This window comes from Tyto alba, unplaced genomic scaffold (assembly GCF_018691265.1).
Source record: "Tyto alba isolate M040663 unplaced genomic scaffold, T.alba_DEE_v4.0 Super-Scaffold_19, whole genome shotgun sequence".
In the NCBI taxonomy this organism is placed as follows: domain Eukaryota; kingdom Metazoa; phylum Chordata; class Aves; order Strigiformes; family Tytonidae; genus Tyto; species Tyto alba.
In genome coordinates, this window is record NW_024881281.1 from 11,848,915 (window position 1) to 11,873,600 (window position 24,686).

Below are 24,686 nucleotides of genomic sequence, written 5' to 3' on the forward strand. Positions count from 1 at the left end.
CTGGCTGGCTGGTGGCACTCCAAGAGCTGCCGTCAGCTGCTCGATGCCCAAGGGCAGAGCAGGGACGAGGGGCGTTCCTCAGGGGTCGGGGCTGGGCCCGGCGCTGTTTAACATCTTTGTTGGGACACGGACAGTGGGATCGATGCACCCCCAGCAAGTTCACCCGTGACACCGAGCTGTGTGGTGTGGGGACACGCGGGAGGGCAGGGGTGGCATCCCGAGGGGCCTGGGCAGGCTGGAGAGGGGGGCCCGGGCAAACCTCGGGGAGTTCAACAAGGCCAAGGGCAAGGTCCTGCCCGTGGGTCGGGGCAAACCCCAGCACAAACCCAGGCTGGGCCCTCGAGGGGCGGCTGGAGAGCAGCCCCAGGGAGAGGGACTGGGGGGGTTGGGGGGGGAAAACTGCCCGTGAGGCAGCCCCGTGCGCTCGCAGCCCAGAACCCACCCGTGCCCTGGGCTGCAGCCAGAGCAGGGGGGGCAGCAGGGCCAGGGAGGGGATTGTCCCCCTCTGCTCCGCTCTGGGGAGACCCCCCTGCAGTGCTGGGGCCAGCTCGGGGGCCCCCAACAGCAGAAGGACACGGAGCTGCTCGAGCGGGGCCAGAGGAGGCCACGGAGATGCTGGGGGGGCTGGAGCAGCTCCCCTGGGGGGCCGGGCTGAGAGAGTTGGGGGGGTTCAGCCTGGAGAAGAGAAGGCTCCGGGGAGCCCTTCGAGCGGCCTCCCAGGGCTTAAAGGGGGGACAGGAGAGGGGGGGAGGGACTCTGGGTCAGGGGGTGGGGATGGGATGAGGTGTGATGGGTTTAAACTGACAGAGGGGAGATTTAGGTGAGATGTAAGGCAGAAATTGTTCCCTGTGCAGGGGGTGAGGCGCTGGCCCAGGGTGCCCAGAGCAGCTGTGGGTGCCCCCTCCCTGGAAGGGTTCAAGGCCAGGTTGGACGGGGCTGGGAGCCCCCTGGGCTGGGGGAAGGGGGCCCTGCCCGGGGCTGGGGGTGGCACTGGGTGATGTTTAAGGTCCCTTCTAAGAGACCTTCGATCTATGATATAAGATTATATAAGATTCTATGATTCTTCAGTGTTTGCCAAGGGCAGTGGCTGCCCACTCCTGTGTGGGAGGGGATTTTCCCCCCCCCCTCCCTGAAAGGTCGGGGACCACTCCTTCAGATTAAGTGGAAATCGGGCATTCAAAGATTACACAGCCCAGCTGCAAAGGGGAAAAACTGGTGCAGCTGCAGGCTCCATCCCTCCTCCCTCTTCCAGTCCCTGCTTTATTTCCCTCCTCCCACCCAGCAATACCTGCCCCAGGGATCCCGCCAGCAGCAGACGCCCACGGGGACACGCCAGCCCCCCCTGTGCCACCCCAGAGCCCTCCTTTGGGCTCCCCGGTGAGGTGCCAGCGGTGGGACAAGGAAGGCAGGGTGACGCAGGGGACGGTGAGTCACAGTTTCAGCTGCCAGTACTCGCTACTGGGATGCAGGGCCAACATACCTGTGGGGTCAAGGCTCGGCTAATAATAACCCCCCTGCTGCAAATGAGCCAGCACAGCCGCGGGAAGGGAGAAACGCCTGCCGGGGGTCTCCAGCCAGGGCCAGGGGGACCCAAGGCTTTCAGTCAGACCCGTCTGGTAGCATTATAAGCACTTCTGGGGCTCTGTCCACTCCCAGCACCGCAGCATCACGGTTGTGCTCTCACCCACGCCAGCTCTGATACCTTCCCCCTCAGTTGGCTGCCCCCCCGGGCAGAGAGGGACCCGCTTCGTCGCATCCCCCTGCGCCGCGATGCCCGAGCACCCGGCTCTGCTGCTTCCCACCCCTTTGCCGCCTGCATCCCCCCACCGCGGGGGCTAAGCCGTTTTCGGGGCTCAGCACGGACGTGATGAGGATTTTAGGAGATGCCTCGTGTCCTCGTGACAGCCAGGGACGAGGCGCTGAGCCTGCCCAGCTCCCGCCGCGGTGCCCAGTTCCTGGACCAGCCGGGACTTGGGGAGGTTCCAGCTGATTCACGCACAGGGGCGTTTGTCAAAGATGCCTTGGGCGACACTCAGCAGGAAATTCTTGCTTTGTACAGGGCTGGATGAACCCTGCTCAATTTTCACTTCAAATCACTGTTTTGATTGCTGGGAGAACACGATCTGGGGCTGGAAAGCTGAGGTTTGAACTCGAAACTGCTCCCTTTCGCAAGCAGGGCATGAGAGGTGCGGACACGGCCCATTTCTGTAGAGCTCGGTGCCTGCTGCTCCCAGGGAGCTTCCATTCCTGCAGCACCCCTGAATTTTGCTGGCTGTTCGAGGGTTTTCTCTCTAGACCCTGCAGCAGAGGGCAACCGGGAGGCTGCAAACACAAGATGGACACAGGGGAAGGCTCCAGCCCTTGACAACTCCAAAAAAACCTTTTCATTTTCATATTGGCATGACAGAAAGAAAGTTGCTCTCTGCTGATCCAGGACACGCTGGTCCCAGGAGGACGCCAAGACAGAGCTCCTGTGAATCACAGCCACGTCCCGAATCTCCCAGGAAGGAGGTGAAATGGCAGATGGCACCAGAGCCTCTGATGTGCCAAAGGGATTTAAAACGGGCAGAGCTCCTGGGACTTGGGAACAGCCAGAAACAGGTCTTCAGCAGGCTTCAGCTGCCAGGTGACAAGGTCCAGCAAAGCCATCAGGATCGGGGCCGTTTCCCCTCCGCAGCAGGCAGAGCGCAGGGTGCAGGAGTGTGCGCCGGCCCCGAGAGCAGCTCTGCAGCATCGCTGCCACCCCCGCCCCGCTGACAGGGGAGGACGGGGGCCTGTCACCGGCTGGGGGCACCAGCACTCCCTGCAGCAGCAGCACAAAGCAGTCAGCACAAAGCGCAACAGCCTCCTCCCCGCAGAGGCTTCACCGGGCGCGAACAACCCCCAGGCTGCTGCCGGTTTCACCGGAGAGAGGGGGGGAAGGAGGGGCAGGCCCTGCCAGAAGGGACTGCAGGACGATAGGAGCAGGGAGGGCAGCTCGCAGCAAGGGCAGGGGACTGCCACTTCCCCCCAGGACAGACACTGCCGGTCACCTCTGCTGGCACCGTGGCCACAGACCCTCGGGTTCTGGCTGGTGAAGCACTGAGAGGCTGCAACCCCTCACCCCAGGGCCCAGCGCCCGTGTCCTGCCCCCGCAGAGATCTGTGTCCCTCCAGCAGAGCTGAGCTTTCCCTCCTCTCTCCCGGCTGGATCGCATCCCCCCCTCTCTGCGGAGCGGGCTGGCCCCCCAGCGAGAGCCACGGAGGGGGGAGGCACCCCAAGCCATCGGGCAGCTGGAAGGCAAAGCAGTGACTCGCTGTGGAAATTAAGTGTTTATTATATCCAAGCAGAGATACAGGGGCGGGAGGCTTCGCTCCCAGCGGTGCCTCAGAGACAGGGAGCTGCAGGGGGTAGGAGGGAGGCCCTCCTTTGCCTTCCAGGTGGCCTAGTGGGAGTGAGACGCTCCCCTCTCCCCATCCTGTCCCCAGGCATTACCAGGGCAGGGTCCTGTCTTCACAAGGGGATCCCTGTCACCCCAGGACCACTGTCCCAGCCCGTCCTGGCTGCGGCCATCAACCCCATCCAGAGACACAAGTGCAGTTTCTACAAAAATATCCTTCCCTCCCCAAAAAAGAGCCTGGAAAGAGCAGGCAGGGCTCCCGCGGTACAGTGTTATTGCTCAGTGTGACGGGTGGTCAGACACAGGAACTTAAGGCAACAGGAATAAGTGCAGTGGGTGGGCCCCTCGAGGCGTGCGCGGCACAGCCGGGCGCCCCCCCCGGCTCACTGTCCCAGGCAGTCCTCGGTGACGCCCTGCGCGGCCAGCTCCGCCAGCACATTGTCCAGGTAGTTGGGGTCGGGGTAGCCGTGGCCACTCAGGTTTGTGTCCATCTCTGTCTTGTGGTGGATCTCGTTCCACACCACCGTGTTGCTCTCGCCAGTGGTGCTGGAGGTGCCCACTGTGAAAATCAGGCGTCTCTTCCAGGCCACCCTCAGGAGTTCCAGGACCTAGAGGTGGAAAGAGAAGAACCAAAGCTGGCCTTCAGCAGGTAGGAGACTTGAGCCATGAAAGCAGCTGGCCAGAAGCTTGACAACCTAAATCCCTGCCGTAGCAGGAGGAAACCAAAGATCCCAGCATGAGGAGGGATCTCCATCACCTCCCCAGTTACCCATGTGGTGCCCCTAATGGGAAGGGCCCTTCCGTACACATGCTGGGCTTCCAGGACTTGAAAAATACCGGCACAAACTGAGACAAACACACCCACCCAGAGGAAACCGGGATGGGAAGTACCAGCAGCTGGACTTTCCGAGATCAGGGGTCCTCAGTGCAAACTCTTGTAACTGTCTGGCCTGGGACAGGCCAGGGTTGCCTTCCCAAAAGATCAGATGGGCTTTTGTTTAGTAAAGGGATTAAGGAGAGCAAGTCTTCACAGTCAAAGCTGTGAAGGAGCAGCAGAGATCTTCATGGGCAGAGGGATTACAAATACACATAAGGATCAAACAACATGGACAATTATCAAGAACAGCTGGTTAGCATCATGGGGACGGCTCCCAAAAGCCACCCTGTTGTGCCGACCCACCAACACAGGGCCAAGAGACAACCTCAGAAGGGCCACGTTATCAGGGTGTGATACCTTACCTTTCTGCCCTTCTCGTTATCTGGTAGATAACAATAGCGAGGAAAGCCTCTTGCCGTGTACGGCATCCCAGGGTTGGGGTGCTCAGGGCCCTGCAACAGAGAAGACGTTTGGCAAGGACACATCCCTCTTCATACGAGTTGGACAATCCCTCAGCAGCAGGATGACCCAAGTCAACCCACGCACTGAGGAACAGCCAGTGCAGCCCCTGCCTCCAGGCACCTCAGGCTGCTCAGCGATGGGCTGCCAGCAGGTACTGCACTGGGCTAAAGAAATCTCTTTACCCCAGATTTCCCATAGCAGTCTCAGGCATCAAATCTTATAAAAATAATTTATTCAGATGGCACAGCAGAAAAACACCTCGAGCTGGGTGCCTCTGGAGAGGGACTCTGAACGAAGAAATCCCTGGACAACTATAACCTTACAATCTAAGTGCCCCTCTCCTCACGTGATGGTTCAGTTCAATAGTAATATTTGGGTCCGGGGTCTTCTTGTCCCTCATTGGATCCTTTCTCTGTCTCTAGGCTGACTGTTCCTTTTCTTATCTCAAAGATGCTGCTTCTGCTGACAGATGTGGCTAACTTATTTTTCACAGGATGCTGCAGTGTCGTGGCCTCCCTTCACGTAACCAAGTATAAGTTCAGCATCAGTTCATCGCGTGTGGCCGAAGGCTTTAGTGAGCCTTTCTGTTAATGCCATGCAATGGACTCCATCTGAGCTACTGCAACAACCGGACCCCAATACCTTCCTGGGAGGCTCTCACAGCTTGTGCTATCCGGCAGCAGCCGCTCCTGCGAGCCTGCTGTGCACTCACCTGAATGCCTCTGCTGATGTGATACACAATCTGGATTGTCCCGCAGTCCCTGTGGCCAGGGAGGGACTGGGGGAAAGTGGAGACCTCCATCTTCCCCTTGGGCTGAGTACCGGTTTTCTCTCCGTAGATGGTTTTACAAGAAGGGCACTGCAAACTCCCATCCTGCGAGGCGAGAGGAGCAGGCATCAGAGCTCCACAGCCACCTCGCCCGGGCGCAGGGGACGCAGTGGGGCTGGGCCAGCTCGGTACCTTGTTCCCGTTGGAGTACATGGCCAGCACGCAGAGCATGTGGAAGGAGTGCTGGCAGTTCGTCAGACGACCAACCGTCTCTGCCTTGATTGTGCTGCCCTCACAGGCGTCGCCGTAACCTGAGGGGGAGGACAGCTTCTCCATGCAGATGATACAGTCCTGGAGTGCAAGACACAAAGGAGAAAACCACCGTGTGGCGCAAGCGCAGGCTGATTGTAACGACTGACCCACCAAGGAAGTGAGCAAGGAGATGCTTCAGGAAGATTTGCCTTCAGCTTGAATCCTTCCCCCCTTTGAGGTTTAAGGGCACAGAGACAGGTTTCCTTACCTGGCTGATATCGCCCCACTCCACCACCTCCTGGCCAGCCCAGGAAGGGAGCTGCCATCAGCGGGGGTGACCGGGCACCCAGTATGGCTACACCCTGCTCCTCTGCAGAGCAGCTCCAGGGCAGGGTTCTGATCTCTGTAGTTTTGACCCATAAGAGCCCTGAGAGGAGACCAAAGCCAAACTCCCTCCTCCACCCCGGGCCCTGCAGCCAGCTCTAAGGGAAACGGGGCGGCATGGCCAGGCTGAGCTATTCAACCCACACCGTGCTTTCTGTCGGTCCTCGGACGAGGACAAGTCACCAGTTACCACATGTGGGCTCCAGGCAGTGCTGAGGCCTCTCCACCTAGCATCAACGGTGGCACTGCGAGCAGCAGTGTCTACCACACAGGATGCTCAAGGAAGGGTGGTCCCGAAGCATCGCCGTGGTTTTCACAGCATCCCGGTGAACGGGCCGCTGGGCAAGCTAGAGTTGCTTCACTGTCCTCTCACCTCATCAGCCAGAGTGCCCTTCAGCTCCTCCAGGTACTTCTTCACCACTGCTTCTGGCTCGGTTGGTGTTGCTGCACAAGGAGAGAGTCGAGAAAAAGAGGAGAAGAAATCAGACATGCTGTGAGATAGGACAGACACGTGCAGGGTGAGCTAGAGAGAAGGGAGACAAGGAAGTCACTGGCCAGGATGCCAAGGAGAAAGGTTAGGGTTAGAGGGGGAGAAGAAGCTGCTCCAACTGATCTCTACAAGCCCCGAAAAGGCTTTGCTGTCAGAAATGGCTACCACTACAACCGTGAGCACCACAGATGGGATCCCAAACCCACTGGCCGATGTTGGTGCCCTGTGCTGTACACCCAGGGGTCCGCCTGCAGCTGCCGTGCTCCAGTTCTCCACACGTACCCCAGGCGACTCCAGCCCGGTCCCGGCCGGACTTGCTTTGTGCACACCCAGAAGCCAGCTAGGATCAAACCTCAACCCAAGGACACTACGGTCTCAGTGAGAGAGAGGATTGCATCATCAGTGTTGTCAAACAAGAAAAGGTTTTCCCACATCACCTCAGCTGGCAGCTGGCAAGGAGACCCAGCAAGACACTGCGCTTCAGGCCCTGCTTTGAGTATGGCAGCACGAGCCTCACGTCCCTAACACAAAACAGTGGCCTTTCTCTTGAGCTTCCACATATTCAAGCCCAGCAAGACACGGTGCAAGTCACAGGGTATATAAAACAAACCAGCTTTCTAACAGGTACCCTATTTGCAGCACACAACACTGATATCTTCACATTTTCCTAAATATAGTCCCTGGTCCCCATCCACCTAGGCACGGGCACCCAAGCAGCCCACCGGCACCAGCAGCCTGGATCCCACAGAGGTGTTATGGGATGAAGCAACAAACTTCACATAACACCCAGAGCAAGTTAATGCCGAGCGGTCGCCTCAACTCCCAGCCCGTGCTTTTGGAGCTGCCCAGCTGGGCTTGGCTTAAGCCAGTGAGCATTGCATGCCTCCGAGCCCCAGGCGAAAGGAGATGAGCTCCTTACCGGTCGTCAGGCCCGTCACGGAGGCTGCCAGGCTCTTCCACCAGCCTAGGAAAGGAAACATTTGCACAAGTGACGTTATGACTCCACCTGGCAGGAGGCAAAAGAGAGACCTGTCACTTGGCTGGGGGAACCTCGCCCTTCCTTCCTCAATCTACTGCTGGGGGAGGTGAGGGGAAAGCAGTGCTGTGACAAACAGGGCAGCAAAGGCATAGCTCTTCCTCCCCCATCCTCCATCCCAGCCGGCCAGAGCCAGGAGGGAGAGTGGGGAGCGAAGGAAACGCTAGCAGCAGCCAGACAGGCCACAAGCACCCATGCCCGACACCCCAGGGCCTCGCGAGGGAGCTGTACTCCAACACTGCCCCAGAGAGCTCTGCTCTCAAGCTCATTTCTAAGCTGCCGTAGGATGACTGTGCTTTGACACAAAGGGTACCGCTACTCCAAACTCCACGCTCCCAGGCGGACACAGAGCACCACCACGTGCAACAGCCGGGCATCGGAGCTGGGGGTGTACCTGCACGACACGCATCTGCAGCCCTCCCCATCTGCTTGGTGCTTTCAAGGATGATGGAGGGTTCACAGGCATTGCCTTTGTGGGTGAAGAAGCTGTGCATCAAGAGATAGCCACGCTGGAGCCAGCACCGAACTGTTCTGCCACCCCAAAAACGAGCAATGTCTGTCACCAGCAGGAAGGGGTGGGTGCTGTTTTCTGGATAACCCCTTTTCATGGTAGAGGCCAACATGGTGAAGCAGAAGGGAAGGACTGTTCACATGCCACAGGTGTCATTAAACGGGCAAAGGCCTGGATGGCACAGATCCTGTATCACATAGGAGCCCTGCGTTGCCCCGAATGCCAGCTCTGCAAGCGGCTAACGCTATGGGAGCACCTCAACAGAGAACATAAGGTCACCCTGCAGCACAGACAGCTGGGTGAGATGTGACCAGGGAAAAGATGCCTTTTGACTGCAGACAAGCCAGCTCAGGGCAACAGAAGAGAATAAGGCAGAGCACTAACATGGGTGAAAAATCATTTAGCTAAGGAAGACTGATGAAGCGGGAGCTGAACTCTCCTAAATGAAAACACAGTCATTAAGATCAGTTATTTTCAGAAGGGGATTCCTGGCCGTCCTAAAGCACATGATTTCTGGCAGCTGTAGCAGGAGGAAGGGATGACAGAGCACACAGAGCAAGAAAAGGAGCCCAGGAGGTGAAGGGATGCTCCCTCTGAGTGCCTGTGCCAGGCAGGAGAGATGCCTGACATCTCAGGCAGAGCAGGGCTGTGAGGATCACTCTCTGGAGACCCTGAGCCAGGAAGGTGGTAACTGGATAAAATATGCCTTAAGCCAAAGTGCAACACGGAAGCAGGTGTTGTTTTCCACTTCGGGGGCATGCCAAAATCCCCTGAAAAAGCATTTCCAAGAACTGTCACAAGAAGAGCAGGAGACAAACAGGAGCCTGGGCGAGCCCCAGCCTTCCGGCTCTCAGGCCAGTGCCAGAAACTGTTTCAAGGCTTCATCACCAGATCTCACGTGCAACACGTCTCCTTGTCTTGTCTTTTCCAAAGGAGAGAAATGGCTCCAGGAGTCCCCTCTGCTGGGACCTTGCTTGCACGCAGTGGATCAAGAGCTGCCAGCCAGGAACAAGTTGCATCGATCCGTCTGAGCTGTCTCAGCTCGCTGTCAGAGCGCAGCTCGGCACTCACTGTGCCTGAAGCCCCCCGTGATGTCCCTGCCCCGGGTGGGCAAACAGGGTGGCACCTCCCACGAGTGGCACTTGGAACCAGGCTCTGGTCTGCAACCGCAAGAGACCTTCATGGTCACACAGGAGACGGAGGCTTCAGCTTCTTCTGCTCTGCAGGTTTTGGAGAGGTCAGTGTGCTAGCCACGGTAACCCCTTCCGTGAGCACCCAATGATGATGACCACCATGTTCTCATTCCCGAGGATCCCGTGCTGCCTGCCAGGCTGACCAAGTCCTCCTCCACCTGAACTGTTTCCCAGGTGGCTCTTTTTGAAGTGACCTTCTTGTCTCCTCTGGCTGTGGGCTGCAGAAAGCAATGCCAAAAAGGTGCACAGACAAGGTGGTGAAGACAGCGAGGGAAGCGAGCAGAGAGGGTGTGTTAGACCAGCAGCAGCGCCTGCCTGGTACTTGGCAGAACGCCCCAGCTCACCTGCTCCCACCTGCACAGCAGATCTGAGCAATTTTAGAGCAATTCACCTCATTCAGGATGGTGGAGGACACTCCTTCCCTGCAGCATTTCTCTCGCTGTTGACTTTCCTTCCTCTGTAGCAGCTCAGAGAAACAAAGAGATTATTTGCCCAAGAACTGGTCAGGCTCATTCAAATCAAATCAGTGAAAGGAGACAAAATTCTTGGTGCAGAGCTGGGCAAGAGCGAGGACAAGAAAGCTCTTGCAGAGTCTATGGGGTACAGTAGGGATTTCAGACAAAGCAAATGGCATTGCACCACCTCACCAGCTGGCATTAGGATGGGGCTGGGGCAATGAGACAAGCAGAAGAGGGTGATGCAGCCCTCAGCCATCCTTAGGAAACCCCTGCCTGATGGGTTTGCATTGTGGCATCTCTGATCTGTTCCTGTCACTTCGCTGTGGTAATGCTTTGATGCATTTAGATCCACCAAGGTTGCCTGGAGACAGACAGGGCCAGGGAGCCCAGATGACCAGGAAGAAAAACTGTCCCCAGCTGCAAGTATTTGAATGCCCAGTCCCAAAGAAGCATTTTCATGCTGAGAACTTGGTTTCAGTAAGGGTAGCGAAGCCCACACAGCCTTCCTTGCCTCCAAAGAGAGGCACTTCCTTGGGCAGAGCAGCACATCTGGCAGACCAGACCCCAGCAGCACAGGGGGGAGCCAGAAGAAGGCTGGGAGGCACAGCACCCGCCACGGCACGAGCCACGTACGCCTCAGCACATGAATCACTTCCTTGCTGGCCCATATGCTTCATAAAAGAGTTTGCCTCCAAATCTTTGTTCTAGCCGTCCCTTGGGATCATCAAAGCCTGTTTCAGTCCCCACAGTTTTCCGGATTCAATAGCAGATTGAAAATGCAGTAGCAGAATTGACTTGTCATTTATCATCAGCTGGCCTAACGCTGTCCTACTGATTTATCTGGGATGTGAAAGAATGTTTACCATTCTTTCATTTGCAAAGAAAGGAACAACAATTTTTTTTTAATGCTTCCCCTTCCTCCCTGTAGATAATAAGTTGCTTGCTGAAGCAAAGGCTTTCTATGGGCAACATTTAACAAATGTGTTTTGAATCCTTGCTCGGCAACCAAATGCTTGCAGCAGTAACATGCCTCCTTCTGTATCCCAAAATGAGCCATATGGTTAGCAGCAGGCTCTTTTTTTGATACCCTATTCAGGCCAGACACAGGTTGTTTCTAGTTATTGTCATGGACAGTCACCCAACGCCGATCACCTCTGCCCTCTCTTCCCTGGACCTGCAAAGGCTGCACCTACTGGCCTCACCCCCCAAGAGGGCTGTCCAGAGATCAGAAAGGTGAAAGGACATTTGGCGTTAAAAACAGGTTTTTCCACATTTCGCATTTCAGCAGGATGACCAAGCTGCTCTGGTCATGGCACAGAGCATCCCTGTTATCGCAGCCGGTCTCCTTTAGCAGATGGTCCCCCCCCGGGAGCAGCCAGCTGCCCCGACTCCGAAGGACTCCCCAGTCCCACCCATCCCACAGGCACTGGCTCGGTCCGCAGACCCAGCTGCGGCTGGACAGACATATGGGGAGCCACGGGAGTCAGCTGGGATTATTCCTGCTGCCTAGCCAGATCCTGTCCTGCCTGGCTGGGAAGGACAAGCGTGGCCATCTCCCCTCCCCCTGTGCCGCATCGCGCCGCCTGCGACTGCCCGTCCCAGAGGGGACGCGCAGGGAAACCTCCAAGCCCGGGGGAAAAGCGGATGGTGGTCCCATCAGCGGAGAGGGTAATGCGCGGCACACCAGACCCAAACCAACACCTCCTCCCAAGGGCCCTGGGAAGGCAGGGGAGCCCTGTGGTGCCAGCTCCGTGCCCGAGCAGCACAGCAGCGCTCGGAGAGAGCCGGCCGAGCCGCTCACCTCCCTCCCAGGGAGCTGGTGGGGTCTCAGCCCGCCCGAGGCGCGCACGGCGGCAGCCCCGGGAAGCCCAGCGCCGACCCATCGGGGTGGTGGACGCTGCCAGGCTGTGGGCCAGCATCAGAGAGTGCCTGCCCAGAGAGCAGGGCTTCCCCGAAACCTGGAGCACGTGTCTGTGCCAGAGACATCGCAGCCAGAACAGCGACAACGTTAATGAAGCCTGACTAAGTTAGCGCTTTTGTTTAACGTAACGCAGCTTTTCGCCAAGCTGGCTGCAATTCTGTCAATGCTACTTCAAACCCGTGTGGGGCCAGGGTCTGCAGCAGCAGGAGGGAGCAAGAAGGGGCTGGGCAGGGGTACGCTGAGCCCACCCCCAACTATTTTGGCACCAGCTCGTTGCAGTCAGCGCACTGACGGGCCCGTGCCTGGATGCACAGCTCTCACAAGTAATGGAAAATCCTAGAGGGGTATGCGAAGGGAAAGGGCAAACGATGCAGAAAATCAGGGCGCAAAACAGGCCCATCTCTGCTGGCTGGCAGCCTCAGGGTCTGTAAAGGGAAAGAGAACAGCCTGGCCAAAAGTCAGGCTCAGTACTTTCACTGCAGAACAATGCTCCTGAGCCTGGAGGGGTGTTGTACGAACACGACTTGCTTCTAGGAGGGACTGAGCACCCTCTTCATGCACTCTGCAGGACTGGCATCCCTGCCCGCAGCAAAAGGGGGTCACCAATTTCTAAAACAAGAGGGGGGATTTTTAGCAATCTAAAATGTAGAAAGGCACCTCCCTTCTCAGGAGTCAGCGTCAGAAAGGGCAGAGCTGGCAGTGTCCCCTCTGCAGCACATCCTGAGCAGGACGAGGACAGCTGGGACAAATCCTGCCGTGCCAGATGGGAGAAGGAGCTGCTTGGTGCCGCTTCCCCAGAGGCTGTCGTGTCCCCTCCCCGCTCCTCCAGAGGTGTCTGGCCCCAGCAGATGGCATTGGTGAGCTGGCAGGGAGGTGGCAGCCCGGCTCTCGGGGCTGGCATCGGGCACAGCCCCGGGGCTGAGCCACTTGCCCAGACCCCCGCCGGGGGCCGAGATGGGTGCCAGCCCTGCGCCAGCACACCCAGCCTTCGGCCAAGGTGCCGCCCAGCAGGCGACACGCCTGTGCTCCCGGGTGCTGCAGCGAGCGCTGGGGAACCGGCACCTCATGGAGGAAGAGGTGTTGCTGGGGGGGGGGGTGTGTGTGACACCCGGTGCAGCTACAGCCACCCCCTCTGCTCCCCCGGCAGATTCCTTAACACCGTGTGTGTGGCTCTCACCCCGCCAGCCCACGTCCCGTCCCCTTCACCTGCCCCGCTTCCCGCTCTGCGTTGCTGCCCTCCCCACCCTGCTCCGAAGTCACAAGATGTACCCTCCTATTAACATCACGCTCTTACAAGTGGCCCGGTTGCTTGCACCCGCGTCCCCTTCGTGCCAGGGAGGGGCTGGGTGCTGAGCCCCACACCAACAGACCCCGCCAAGGAGAGGCCAGCAGCACTGCGGGGCGAGGGGGACTGCCGAGGAGCAGGGCTGTGCGTTTGCGGCCACCCCTTGCCCTAAATACATCTAATTTCATGTCATTAACCAGCAGCAGGTGAGCAACACCGATGGCAGGCCCGGCTCTCTGGTTTTTTCGGGCTCCCCCAGTGACAGGGGCAGAGCAATGCCTCCTCAGGAGGGCCTGGCTGCTGCCCAGCTCCGTTTCCAGGGCAGCCCCTCCGCCCAGCCTGCCTCCCCGGCTGCGGAGGGCTGCACGGGTGCTGCCCGCGCCGGGAGCCGCATCACCCCGCCGCCCTGCCAGCTGGCTCTGCCGAGCGAGATCCTCATCCAGCCCCTCTGCCACCCACCTCCACTCGGCTCTTCTCCTTCACCTCCCATTTTCCTTTGCTCCTCCTGTTCTTTGCTGCTTCTCCTGCCGCCCCCTGCTTTCTCCTCCCCCTCTATCACACATCCTACTCCACATTTGCTCTCCCTCCTTCTTGCCATTTGCATCTCCTCCTCCCAGCTCCCTCCAAAATGCATTTTCGCATGATATCTCCCTCCACGTTTCATTTCTATTTTTCTAACAACCTTCCTGCTTCCTTCGGTCGGGTTTCGACCGCTCTCCTTGGAGTCTGTGCTTGATGGGGAAGCGAGACACTGGCACCAACAAACTCCCCAGAGAGCCAGGGGCCTCTTCCCTCTTTCTTAAAGACAAGCATCTCCACGTTGAACACCCTCCCACCTCTAGTCTCCCCTTCATTTATCTGAAGGGGGAAGCACCTTAGGTTTGGTGGTGGTGGTTGACCACCCCAAGATACTCGTGCCAGGGTTTAGCAAACAACCTCTAAAGCTGCACCAGGCTGGATTCACACCTACCCTTGCAGAGTCTCACGGCTGCTACACACAGAGGGGACCCAGGCTGTACATCAGGAGCCCACAGACTCTGCAAGGGTGAGGGTGCAGGATGCCAGTGAGATATGAAGAGGAGAAATGAAGGCCCTGCCCTGGAGGTGGCTCGGATTGGCAGGAGAACTGGAGTAACTCAGCCCTTCCTGCCAGGGCACGCCCATCTGAGAGAGCTCCGCTCTTTCACCCCAGACAAAGGTGGAGACAACAAATCCTCTGTAATTCAACCTCAAAAGCCCTGTATGACTCAGGGGCCTGCTTGTCCAGAAGAGCCTTCTCATCCCATGACTCAAGTGTGACAAGCATGGCTCACAAGCACACCTTCTCTTGAGAGCACGTGTGGATTAAATGCTCTCCTTGATGGTGCCTCAGCTCCCAGACCTGTCCCACCAATGAGTCAGAGAAGGTCCTGGAACACGGACACCCAGGGGTCCCCAAGGGGGTGTAGGGGGGCCATGCGGGAGGCTGCAGGAGTCTCTGACACGCACAGAGAACAACCGGACTACTCCAGCTTTCATGACCGACGGAAACAGGCAGAGCTACCACGGGACCAGGTCTACTTTATCATCTTACTTTACAGCCTGTCAGAGACCACGCAGGCCCGAGGAGACACGTCCTGCTTCTCCCCTTGGTGGGACGAACATCATCAGTCAAATCAGAAGAGCCAAGAGGGTGGGGGGAGAGACAAGAGGAAAGGAGGGAGGCAGAACAAGTGTAGAGAGATAAAGAGAAGGAGATGGAAGCAAATATCAGAGTTTGAGCAGGAACTACCTTTCTTGGACACTTTCCTCCCCTCCTTAACTGAGCTGTGTTTTTTAGTGGCTTTATGGGTGCTGGCAGCTTGCGGCACACAGGTGAGGTGCACGGGGAGTCCAGCGGCTGACATCAGAATAGCCGTCATGCCTACAGTGGGTACGAGATCAACATGCAGGAAGGAAACAATGGGGAAACACATTCATTAAAAAAAACCAAACCAAAAAAAAAAAAAAAAAAACCTTTAACCTTTCAAAGAAAATTAAAACAAAAAAACCAAACCAAAACAAAACAAAAAAAAAAAAAAAAAAAAAACAAAAAACCACAAAACCCAAGCCCTTAGTTCAGAGGACATAAAACATCTGAGAGGCAACAGGGTCAGAGTCAGCACAAGGACAGGATCCAGAGGCTGTCAGAGCGAGAAGCCTGGGCAGCAAATTAAAGCAGGGAAATATGGGCACAAGTCTCACCCGTGACCCTCTGTGCTGGTGTGTGCACAGAACTTTCCTCTTTGCCTTGGCTTTAGGGTTCCTCAGGCATTGAGTCTGCTATGGTGCAAACTCCTCCCGCTCACCGAGCCCTGGAAGCAGCCCTGACCCTGGGGGCCTGAAGGATGAGGGGCACCACCTGAACCCCTAAAGGTCCTGCTCAGTTCCTCCCCTTAAAGCTACGTATTTTCAACGCTATCACACCAGCCTGATCCCCAGAGTGCAGCTTAACTGCCTTCCAACACCGCAGCAGGGCCGGGCTGAGCGTGGGCTGGAGCTGCCCCACTCAATCCCCTGCCAGACGAGCCCCACGGTGGTAGCCCCCCACTCACCCCACCCCACCCCTCCTCCTTGGCACTCCAGTTGTACCTAGCACCCCCAGCTGCAATGCAATTCCCAGCCTCCCCCATCCCAGTCGGCTGCGTTCATGGGATGCAGTTTGTTAAAGCTAACGAATCATAAAAAAGGACAGCCATTCCCTGAAGGTAAGATTGGCAGAGAGCTGCAGGACTGATCATGCTGGTCTAAAATGATGTTTGCCTGTGAAATACAGGCCGGCTACAAGTCATAACATTTCTAAGGTAGCATATCACTGTTAAACCCACATTCAAGATAACACCTGCCTTTGCTTTCCCAAGACGTGACTTCCCACCTGCAACAGCCATTGCCAGAACATGAGAAAAAAAAAAAAGCTCATGGATGCAGACTGACAGCAGACAACCTAAAAACCAGTGTTTTCCCAAAAGTTACCTCTGACAGTAGACCATGCAAAACCACATCCTAACACTATGGAAACTCTTGCCAGTATCCTGCACAGTAATTCATGGCCAAAGCTGAGATTTTTGAGGATTTTCTTTTTTCAAGCTTCTGTTCAGCTGGGTTGGGAAAGGAAGATAGAAGAGCACATTTGTTCGGGACAAAAATGCCTTGCTCACACCATGACTGAAAATTGAGTTGTGACGGGAAGCATCAGCCAGCTTTGTGTGCAAGTGGTAAGGCTGTTTTCTGCCTCAAATACGCAACCAGTCAAGATCCTGTGCCTTGTGACTAGAAATCCCCTGCACAAAGCCTGTGGCAACACCCCAGAAACAGAACTATCCCTACACAGTGCCAACTGCATTTTGCGCTTCCTTCATGTAAGGTCCAAGTACAATAAATATTCCAGAACCTGTTCAAGTCCTTTCTTGATACACAAAGTTGGATGCTTTTAGTAAAACTTTCTCATCTAAGGACGAACAGGAAGACAGAATGGGTTTCACAAGATGGGGAGAGGGGCACAGACAAATGAAAGAATTTCCCCAGGGTTACCCAAGAACCTTTGGCAAAGCTGGTCTGGCCAGATGACCAGGCTGCCCAACGCATGGTGAAACCACACGCTTCCAAAAGGAAATAAGTAACAGAAAATCAGGCAGCCGCGGATCCCCCTCATTAGGTACCATCATTGCTGACCTAGATCTGAGGTGTAGCCCCCCAGCTCCCAGGAGCTGCAGCAAAACTGGGGGAATCTTCAAAGCATACAAACACTGAGTCAGTAGCCCTCACCCTACTGACAGCACAGGGCAGGTACAGTCAAGGAGAGCCCCCGAGGTCCATACAAGCCAGACAGTCTCTAGCTGAACACCAGATCCAGAAATTTCACAATTAAAATAACTTCCTTTAAGTCTCAAACTAAAGACTGCAAGACTATTGCATGCTCTCAACCCCAGCCTAGTCCTTCACTACTCCCAGGGAGCCTTAAGGAAGAGCTTAAATATTCCCATAACAAAAGCTACTTGTTTATTGAATGAGTACAACTGAACACCTGAAGCCCAGCAACAGCACTAAAGCTGCCACTTGCACATGCACCAGGCAGGTACTTTCTGCTTTCAGCAGGTTAAAGGACCATCATAGGTATTCCCAGAAGAGCAGTGCCAACTCATGCTGATTAGACAGCCCAGAGGAACAATATTCTTGAGGAATACGTGAGATGCCGGACCTCCCCATGGCCGGGGGAGATCATCTCAGACAGCCTGACGACTCCACCGAGGCTGCAAAATGCAATTCTGCAGAATTGGTGCAGAAATGGTAAAGTTGTCTCCAAAAAACCCTGCTTCTAAGCAGTGCGATAACACTGACTGCAAAGACTGACATTTGAAAAGCAAGTCCAAAGACTAACAGGGATTATCACCGCCTACGCACAGCTGACTGATAGGCAAATGCAAAATTAATGCTTTCTTCTTAAGAGATCAATACAGTCTTGCTAACATTACCATGCAGAGCCCATTTAAAAGCAAAAAAACCCAAAACAAAACAAAAAAAAAACAACCAAAAAAAACCCAAACATGACAGAACACGGCTGAACTGACTTGAGACTCCTTATCTTGGAGGACAAAATGTTGCCTTCAAAAAAATCAGACCAAATGAAGAGCACAAGCCACAGAACCTCAGCTCAGTTCAGTTACCCTCTACCACAGCCCCTCATACCTGGAATAACATGTCCAAAACTGCCTGCCAGTATCATGAATCATCACAAAGAAAATAAACATCTATTACAGGAACTTTTGCTCTTTCATTTTACGAGCTGCAAACACATCTACAACTCCACGCAGACATACAGCACAGGGCAAACATGAGACCAGGAAAATTGCCCCAACCAAATGTTCTCCCACAGACAATCTTAAACCGAACAAGAAAAGGTAACTTTTCACTTTTACTTGCTGCTGCCTTTGGAGAAACACACAGTGAATCATCTTCTGCAGATTCAAATCAAGAGAGCATTCAAAAAGGGGATGTTCTGGTGTTACAATGCTCTTCTGGCTCATCTCAAAACCCAGCAGCAATGCTTCCTTTAAAATTCTAATACAATACTTGAAATCTCAGCATCTAACAATCCTCCCACAAGTTTGGTGACAAGTCCCCAGTAAGGGATCTCCTCTGATCCAAGCCTTACGTGGGAGTGTGTGTTCATACAAAGTGCCAAAACAATACACAGACACATATCACATCTGCAGATTGACTCTCCAATTCTGACCTGCAGACACAACAATTTTCATTCAGAACTTGCTGTAGGCATCTGTGGAGTTATGTCAGGAACAAATGTGGCCCTGGACCTGGATAAATTCTCACCTGAATATGCAAGGGCCAAACTGTAACAAGATAAGCTTGCCCAGACCAAGACTGCTTTGTATACCCATGCGTTCCTGCAAAAGTTCTTGCTGCTCACTAGCTACTCCGGGAGCTTGAAAAATGTCATTTAATATGTTCACACTTCCCATTGGCCACTGGGTTTCTTCCCTCCAAGGGCTGCAGGAGGGAAGAGACAGAAAGCCTTGCAAAGCACCCTTTGGCATCTGATCCAATCCTGTGAACACATGCAATAACCACAGCCAGAGCAGTCAGAGAACAGCCTCTTGCTCAAAGCATCTATTTGAACAGAAGTACGACACTACCGACTCCTTGGGGTAAAATTATCTTCACTGGAGCTATGACAACATCCACCAGCTTTTCTCAGCCTGCCATGTAAATAAGGGACTTTTGTAATATCCTGTGCAGAAGCCGAGAATGGAAAAAACGCCGTTACATAATGTAATGAGCGTTGACCACACACTTGCTCACATACCCAGCTTAACATGCCCCTGCGGTCACCGGCTCTGGCTACTGATCTGTGTGTGCCAGACCTCAGACTGGGATGCCTTTGGTTCCAGTCCTGGATTTAAGCAGGTAGAGAGGAAAGGGCAGAGCTTACCTTCAAATAACGTGAGATTTCAGAAAAGCATTGCTAATTTGTAAGATCATATCCACCAGAAACACTACTAGGGTTAGTGTGTTCCCAAACACCCCAGCTCTAGGAATCAGCAAATGAGAAGCACTTGGTTTCATTTAACGAAAAGCTTATTTCCAGACTTCATCTTAAAAATGGTATTAGAAGGGCTTTCACATGACTGCCTAGCCCACCCCCCAGCCCCAAGGCACACCAACTAAACTCCATTATTCCCGAGAGGTCTTAGTCCAGCTGATCCTTAAACAGCAACACTGTTGTTCAACAGATTGCTTAGACCTCTGTTCTGGCATTTCACCATACTAACCAAATACTCAGAGAGAAAGAAAAAGCTTAAAAGACAAGTTTCCACATGCACCTTGAAGTATTACAACAGCAGAAAGCAAAGAAAAATATTTTTTTTTTTCTGGTATAAAACATGGTTTTAAAGCCAGCTTCATGATTTTTGGGATCCTAAGTGGTGCTTTCAGAAGATGTAGGGTTGACAGTGTTACAAATCCCTCACTCAAAACCCCAGGCACTCACCACAAAAACAAAACCCAGCTTCTCATTCAGACCTGCAGGATCCCCCATCTTCTATATACCTACCAGAAGTTCCCTCTGCATCCCAGCGATGCACCTGCAGCATTCCTTGAGATCACCCACAAGATTCGGGGACTTTCTCTCTCCTGCTTCAAACCAGAGCCAAAGCTGCTAAGAGGCACCTCGGGATGAAGACCAAGGGTTGCAAGACTTCTGAACATGCTTTTCAGAATAAAGCCTTCTTCCATTCACATCTGAGACTGCTCTCTCCCCCACACCAGCCCCTGGTCTTTGCACCACTGACGCCGAAGGAAGCAGTCGTGCAGTGGGGATTGGAGGAACAAGAGGGGCCCAGACTGTGTGTTAGAGAATAACCTGAATAATAAGTAACTCAAACACCATCTGCAGGATTTTAAATATGAACAAAATACCACTTCCCAGAAGAGATTCTGGAAACAGAGAACAGAGCATAGAGAGGAAGAAGGTGTCCCTAAAGACCCAGCCAATAACGTTTCAATAAAATTTGGCCTTTTTACCAGACCTCCACTGCTTGCTTTTTACCAGAAATGTTCCCAGAGATTTATTTTCCTTTCACTTGCTAATTAACTTGTCCCGATCTTTCCTCTGCTTCTATGTGATTTTAAGGACAGACTAAAATCCAGATTTTTCTCCTCCCCTTGCACCTCTGAGGTCTGTCACACCTGGCAGAAGCAGCACAGTGCTGATCAAAGCTGTGTCCTGGATCTGCAGGAGACACTGGCCCCAGGGAGCTGCTTCTGTGCTGACCACACTCAGCCCCCCACGCAGCTCCGCACTCCCCTGCAACTCAGCGTGCCTCTTGCTCGGTCTCGTGGAGAGCTAAAGATTATTAAAAGGAGTAATTATTCCCTCTTTTGCAACCCAGCCTCCAACAACAGAAATATCAATTAAAAGTTTATCCTTTTTGTTTCACTGTATTAAATGGTAGTAAAGAGCTTGTTCTACTGAGCTCTCCTGCAGCCCTTTGTATCTAAACATGACACTACAGGGCATAAATGGACCATGTGTATTCACCTCTTCCAAATGAACAGTGCATGACTTGCACATATAGAACAATATCACAGTTATCAACATCAAGACAGCCTGGATTCAGAGCTCTTCAGTTCTTTACTGTATTTACCTTTATTTGATTAAGTAGCTAATTACACAGTCAGCGCTAACAGGCAGAGGATGAAATTCAGAGGTTTTATAAGCAAGGGGAGCTCTCCTCAGGTGAGCCACCCAGACAAGGTCTGAGCTTGACTTTACACATCATTTCCACAGAGACTGATTTGCTAACTGGGAGACAGATGGGCTGCACGCTGTCAGAGGACACTCAGTCTTTGAGCAGCGCACATTTGGCTACAGAAACACGCAAGGCACAGTTTTCACAATGGTGATAACATTATCCGACCAGAAACATCAAACCTGGGGGTTGCTTTTAGGCAGGGTAAAGCCTGATGCTTGAGAGGAGACCAACCACCATCACGCTTCCTGGGATAAGGTGGTGACTATTTTCTCTAAGAGTGAGAACGTAACTGTCTCCACTTGCTCGGGAGCAAAGTTTGGTGTCCAAGGAGTTAATAACCTCAACAGACCATGCATGGACAAGAGCCAGAGGGGGAGAGGGTTAACAGGTACTCCGTAGTGTCTGAAAAGGGTACAGAAAACCCCAGAAAATGCCATACATCAGGTCTTTTCCACTCCTCTACCCCTGGGTTACCACGTTACGATAAGCTTTCGCGTGCACAGTCGGTGTGGGTACGGAGAAGACATCTGCTCTCAGCAGAACACCCATTTCCGCAGGCACCACCACACCAGGCCCCGTGGTTTGGCGCTGGCTGAGTCAAAACAGAGCAAACGCGCCGACAGATTTTGGCATGGAAACGCTTCCACTGAAAGCTGCAAGCATGAGTTGTCGTTTTCAAGGCAACGCCATTTCATGTTTAACAGGCAAATCTACTCTGAAAAGGAGCATTTTAAACTGGCACTTTCATCCCTCCCAGACACACTCCTTGGGTATATTTAGTGTCGTATTCGCAGGTTTGGAGGATAACAAGCAAACCTGTAATCTGCTGCCATAGGAGACAATGCCTGATTCAACTTCTGCCCCCTCCTTTCCCCAAGACGAGGCAGCACAATCATTTTTTAAGCTAAAGACCACCTGAGCTTTTGTAATAAAACCACTTTAAGAAAAAAAAAAAATCACATTTAAAACCACACACCATCTCATACCACTCTTCCCCCTTGACTCTAAAAAAAGTAGCTAGCACTGAGCTTGATCCATGTGCTCCCCCACTGCTACTTGCTCATCCATACCTACACAATAAGATGAATACCCAACCCTCAAATAAACCCAGTCATTTTGAGAGCCTCAGGACCAGCACTAATGAGAAAAACAGTTACCAAGGTTTGATCATTCCATTCTCCCCAAAATTCGCCCTCTTTGCCTTTCTGAAAAGTCTTAGGGCCTAAAACTCTAAACGCCAGCAACATTTCAGACTCTTCCTAAAAAAGTAAGAAAGGAAAGTAAGTGCCACAGAAAGGTAAACTGCTTGCTCACGTAACCATGGGGACAGAGCAAAAAAAAAAAAAAGCAGAGGGGGATCCTTACCTGCTAGGGCCTGGTTCACCTTGCTGGGCTTGGGCATCTTGACTGGCAGGTTTGGGGCGCTAGAAAGAGAAAAAAAAAGAGACCAGTTCAACAGCAGGCATCAACCACTAACAAAACAGAGACCACCTAGCAGTGTACTATTCCCTCCTGAGTGCATTAATAGGGATTAATCGCTCAGATCAGCCCCACCTGGGACCCCCACCCATGCACCACTGATCCAGCAGCTACATTTAAGGAGCCCAGTCCTTACCAGATCTATCTAGTAGGTTTTCTTATCTCTTAAGGTAGACCTCAGGCATGTTGTAGGTAGGTGTCTCCAGCCTCATCAACTCCTGGCTAGATGCTGGGCCTGACTCATTCCTTCCTCTTGCTGGGGTCTGTTGGTGGACCCTGTTGTCAACCCCCTGTTCTGATCCTGTGATACATCCTGCTCTTGCTGCTCCACCACAGAGCTTCCCATGAGCAGCCAACCTGCACCACGACAGACTGCTTCACCAGCAGGTCTGTGGCACAAGTGCACAGCCAGGAACTGCTCAGGATGCAGCAAAGTTCATCTTAAACCTTCCAGGTGACCAGGCCTCCAACCAGAGCAACACTGCTCACTGAAGTGTGAAGCCCCATACTCTATGAGAAGTTATAGTTTAGATATATATATATAGTTATAGCATAGATCAAAGGAAGCAAGCATTATCACCCCCCACTGCTGTCCAGATGGGGAAACTGAGGCAGGGAAAGGCCAAGACAAGCACTTGAGCACACATAGCTGCAGTCCTGGGTTGAACAGAACCAAGCCTTAGACTCTCCCTGCACATCCAAGAGGTTACTGCAAGATGTGGGAACAAGGGAGGAAAGGTTGAAGGAAACTTAGATGAGTTTGGCATCCACCTTCCTTTAGAAATCAAGAGGATTTGGTCACCAAACATCCCCTTCAGGTTCCTAACCTACTTGTTTTGGCATTGTTTCTCAGCACTGGCAGCTGCACCTCAAGCTAGTTTGGGATACACAGGCAGCCAGGGTCATGCAAATACCTGACAGCAGGAGTTGGGAAGGAAAGGGTGAGCAGCAGCATGAAAGCTGATGAGGGGGTCCCTACAGAAAGCAAGCTAGAGCCACATTTGAAATCCAACATGCTGGCACAGAGGAGCCACCCATGGGCTTCGTCTCACGTGGCACGTGTGCCTGTGTGAGATCCAGGCTCGTGCCCATCAGCTGCAGTTAATACACAGTGCATTCAGACAACCATCTCAAAGGGCACTCCAAAACACACGGAATAGTATCAAACCTGCCCAGCTGCTTAGAATTCACAGAGCAGACTAAGGTGGTTAAGTGCCCAAATGCCATCCGTTATATAGGGGGAACCTAATTCTCTCCAGCTGGGATCCAAGAGCTGCCACCGTGCCCAAAATAGCATCACAGGCAGAGGTCCCTACTTTCAGCCTTGCTAAAATCTTTGTCCATATTTCCATGACAATGACCAGAGCTGAAAAGATTTGTGAGTGACACGCGGCTGTGTTCCACCCTCACAACAGGGATGCATCCCCACTTCCCTCCTCTCTTACCTGCCGCGGTTTGAAATAGGTTCCCGCACACGTGCTGAGCCACCTGAAGAAACCCCTGGCCAAGCGAGACCAGCTCTTCCAGATCCTTAAAGAGCTCTCCAGACCACAGAGGTTTCCCTTCTGTCTCTGATTCAAAGACTGTGTTTTCCCCTCTGCTGCCCCCAATTTTGCAATGTCTTCAAATGATGCAATGTTCTCGCTACACCCAATTCAAACCCACTGAATACAGCGGAAATTCTCCCCTCACTTTCAAAGGACTTTGAATCAGATGCCAGAACTCCTCTTTATGACTTTTGTTTGCTTTCCTGATTCAGCCTCTTCATCACAGCTCGCTCTCAGGTGTTTCCCTCTTCCTTCTCTGTCTCATCCCTTCATTTCTGTATCCTCTTCAGATGATGGCCAGTAGCAGGGCTACTCCCTCTCCAGCTGCAGACAAGGAGGGTATTTGAGGACCAGATAATGAAAAGGAACTTGAGACCTGCTCCCAAAAATCAGAGAGGCATTGGAACTGTCCTCCTTCCCTCCTCCAACTGAGCAGCCAAGATGACAACGTGGTGGCTGGGCACCCCCTCCACCCCAGTCTGTGACCCTGCATGTGACTGATACTGAAGAGCTTGTGCTTCACCACGAAGCACAGCAGCCACCTTGGGTGCTTTCACTTCCCTCTGGAAGGTAAAAATACAACAGAGCACAAAGCTGAACCTTCTGCTCTGCCAGGAAAGAAGATGGGCAACGGAGGGTCCTTCCAAAGGGCTGGAGCCCAGGGTCATCGCATCTGAGGTTGAAGAAAGCAAACCCAGAGCTGTTCTGGGACGGGGATTACTGGTAACCATGCTCTGAGAAGACTGACAGAAATTCTTCACTCTTCATTCCTGCGTTACAAGGCTCAAGTCCAAGTCACCCAGGAGCTAGAGCTTCTATGAAGTGAGAAGAGCCCTTGAGATTTGCAGAGGGAAAT

The 24,686-nt window shown here is 53.5% G+C and overlaps 1 protein-coding gene across 1 annotated transcript in view; it reads right to left on the reverse strand.

The window, feature by feature from the left end:
* Positions 1-3,292: 3,292 nt before the first annotated feature.
* Positions 3,293-24,686, reverse strand: part of LOC104367123 (probable E3 ubiquitin-protein ligase DTX2) — a 35,630-nt gene continuing 14,236 nt past the window's right edge. Inside the window, exons 4-11 of the mRNA XM_033007416.2 lie at positions 22,170-22,228; positions 14,789-14,920; positions 7,533-7,577; positions 6,497-6,567; positions 5,680-5,838; positions 5,431-5,592; positions 4,619-4,708; positions 3,293-3,987 (exon numbers count right to left, since the gene is read on the reverse strand). Of these exons, the coding sequence (XP_032863307.2) occupies positions 3,763-3,987; positions 4,619-4,708; positions 5,431-5,592; positions 5,680-5,838; positions 6,497-6,567; positions 7,533-7,577; positions 14,789-14,920; positions 22,170-22,228 (943 nt within the window). The 3' untranslated portion in view covers positions 3,293-3,762. The remainder of the gene's footprint in view (positions 3,988-4,618; positions 4,709-5,430; positions 5,593-5,679; positions 5,839-6,496; positions 6,568-7,532; positions 7,578-14,788; positions 14,921-22,169; positions 22,229-24,686) is intronic.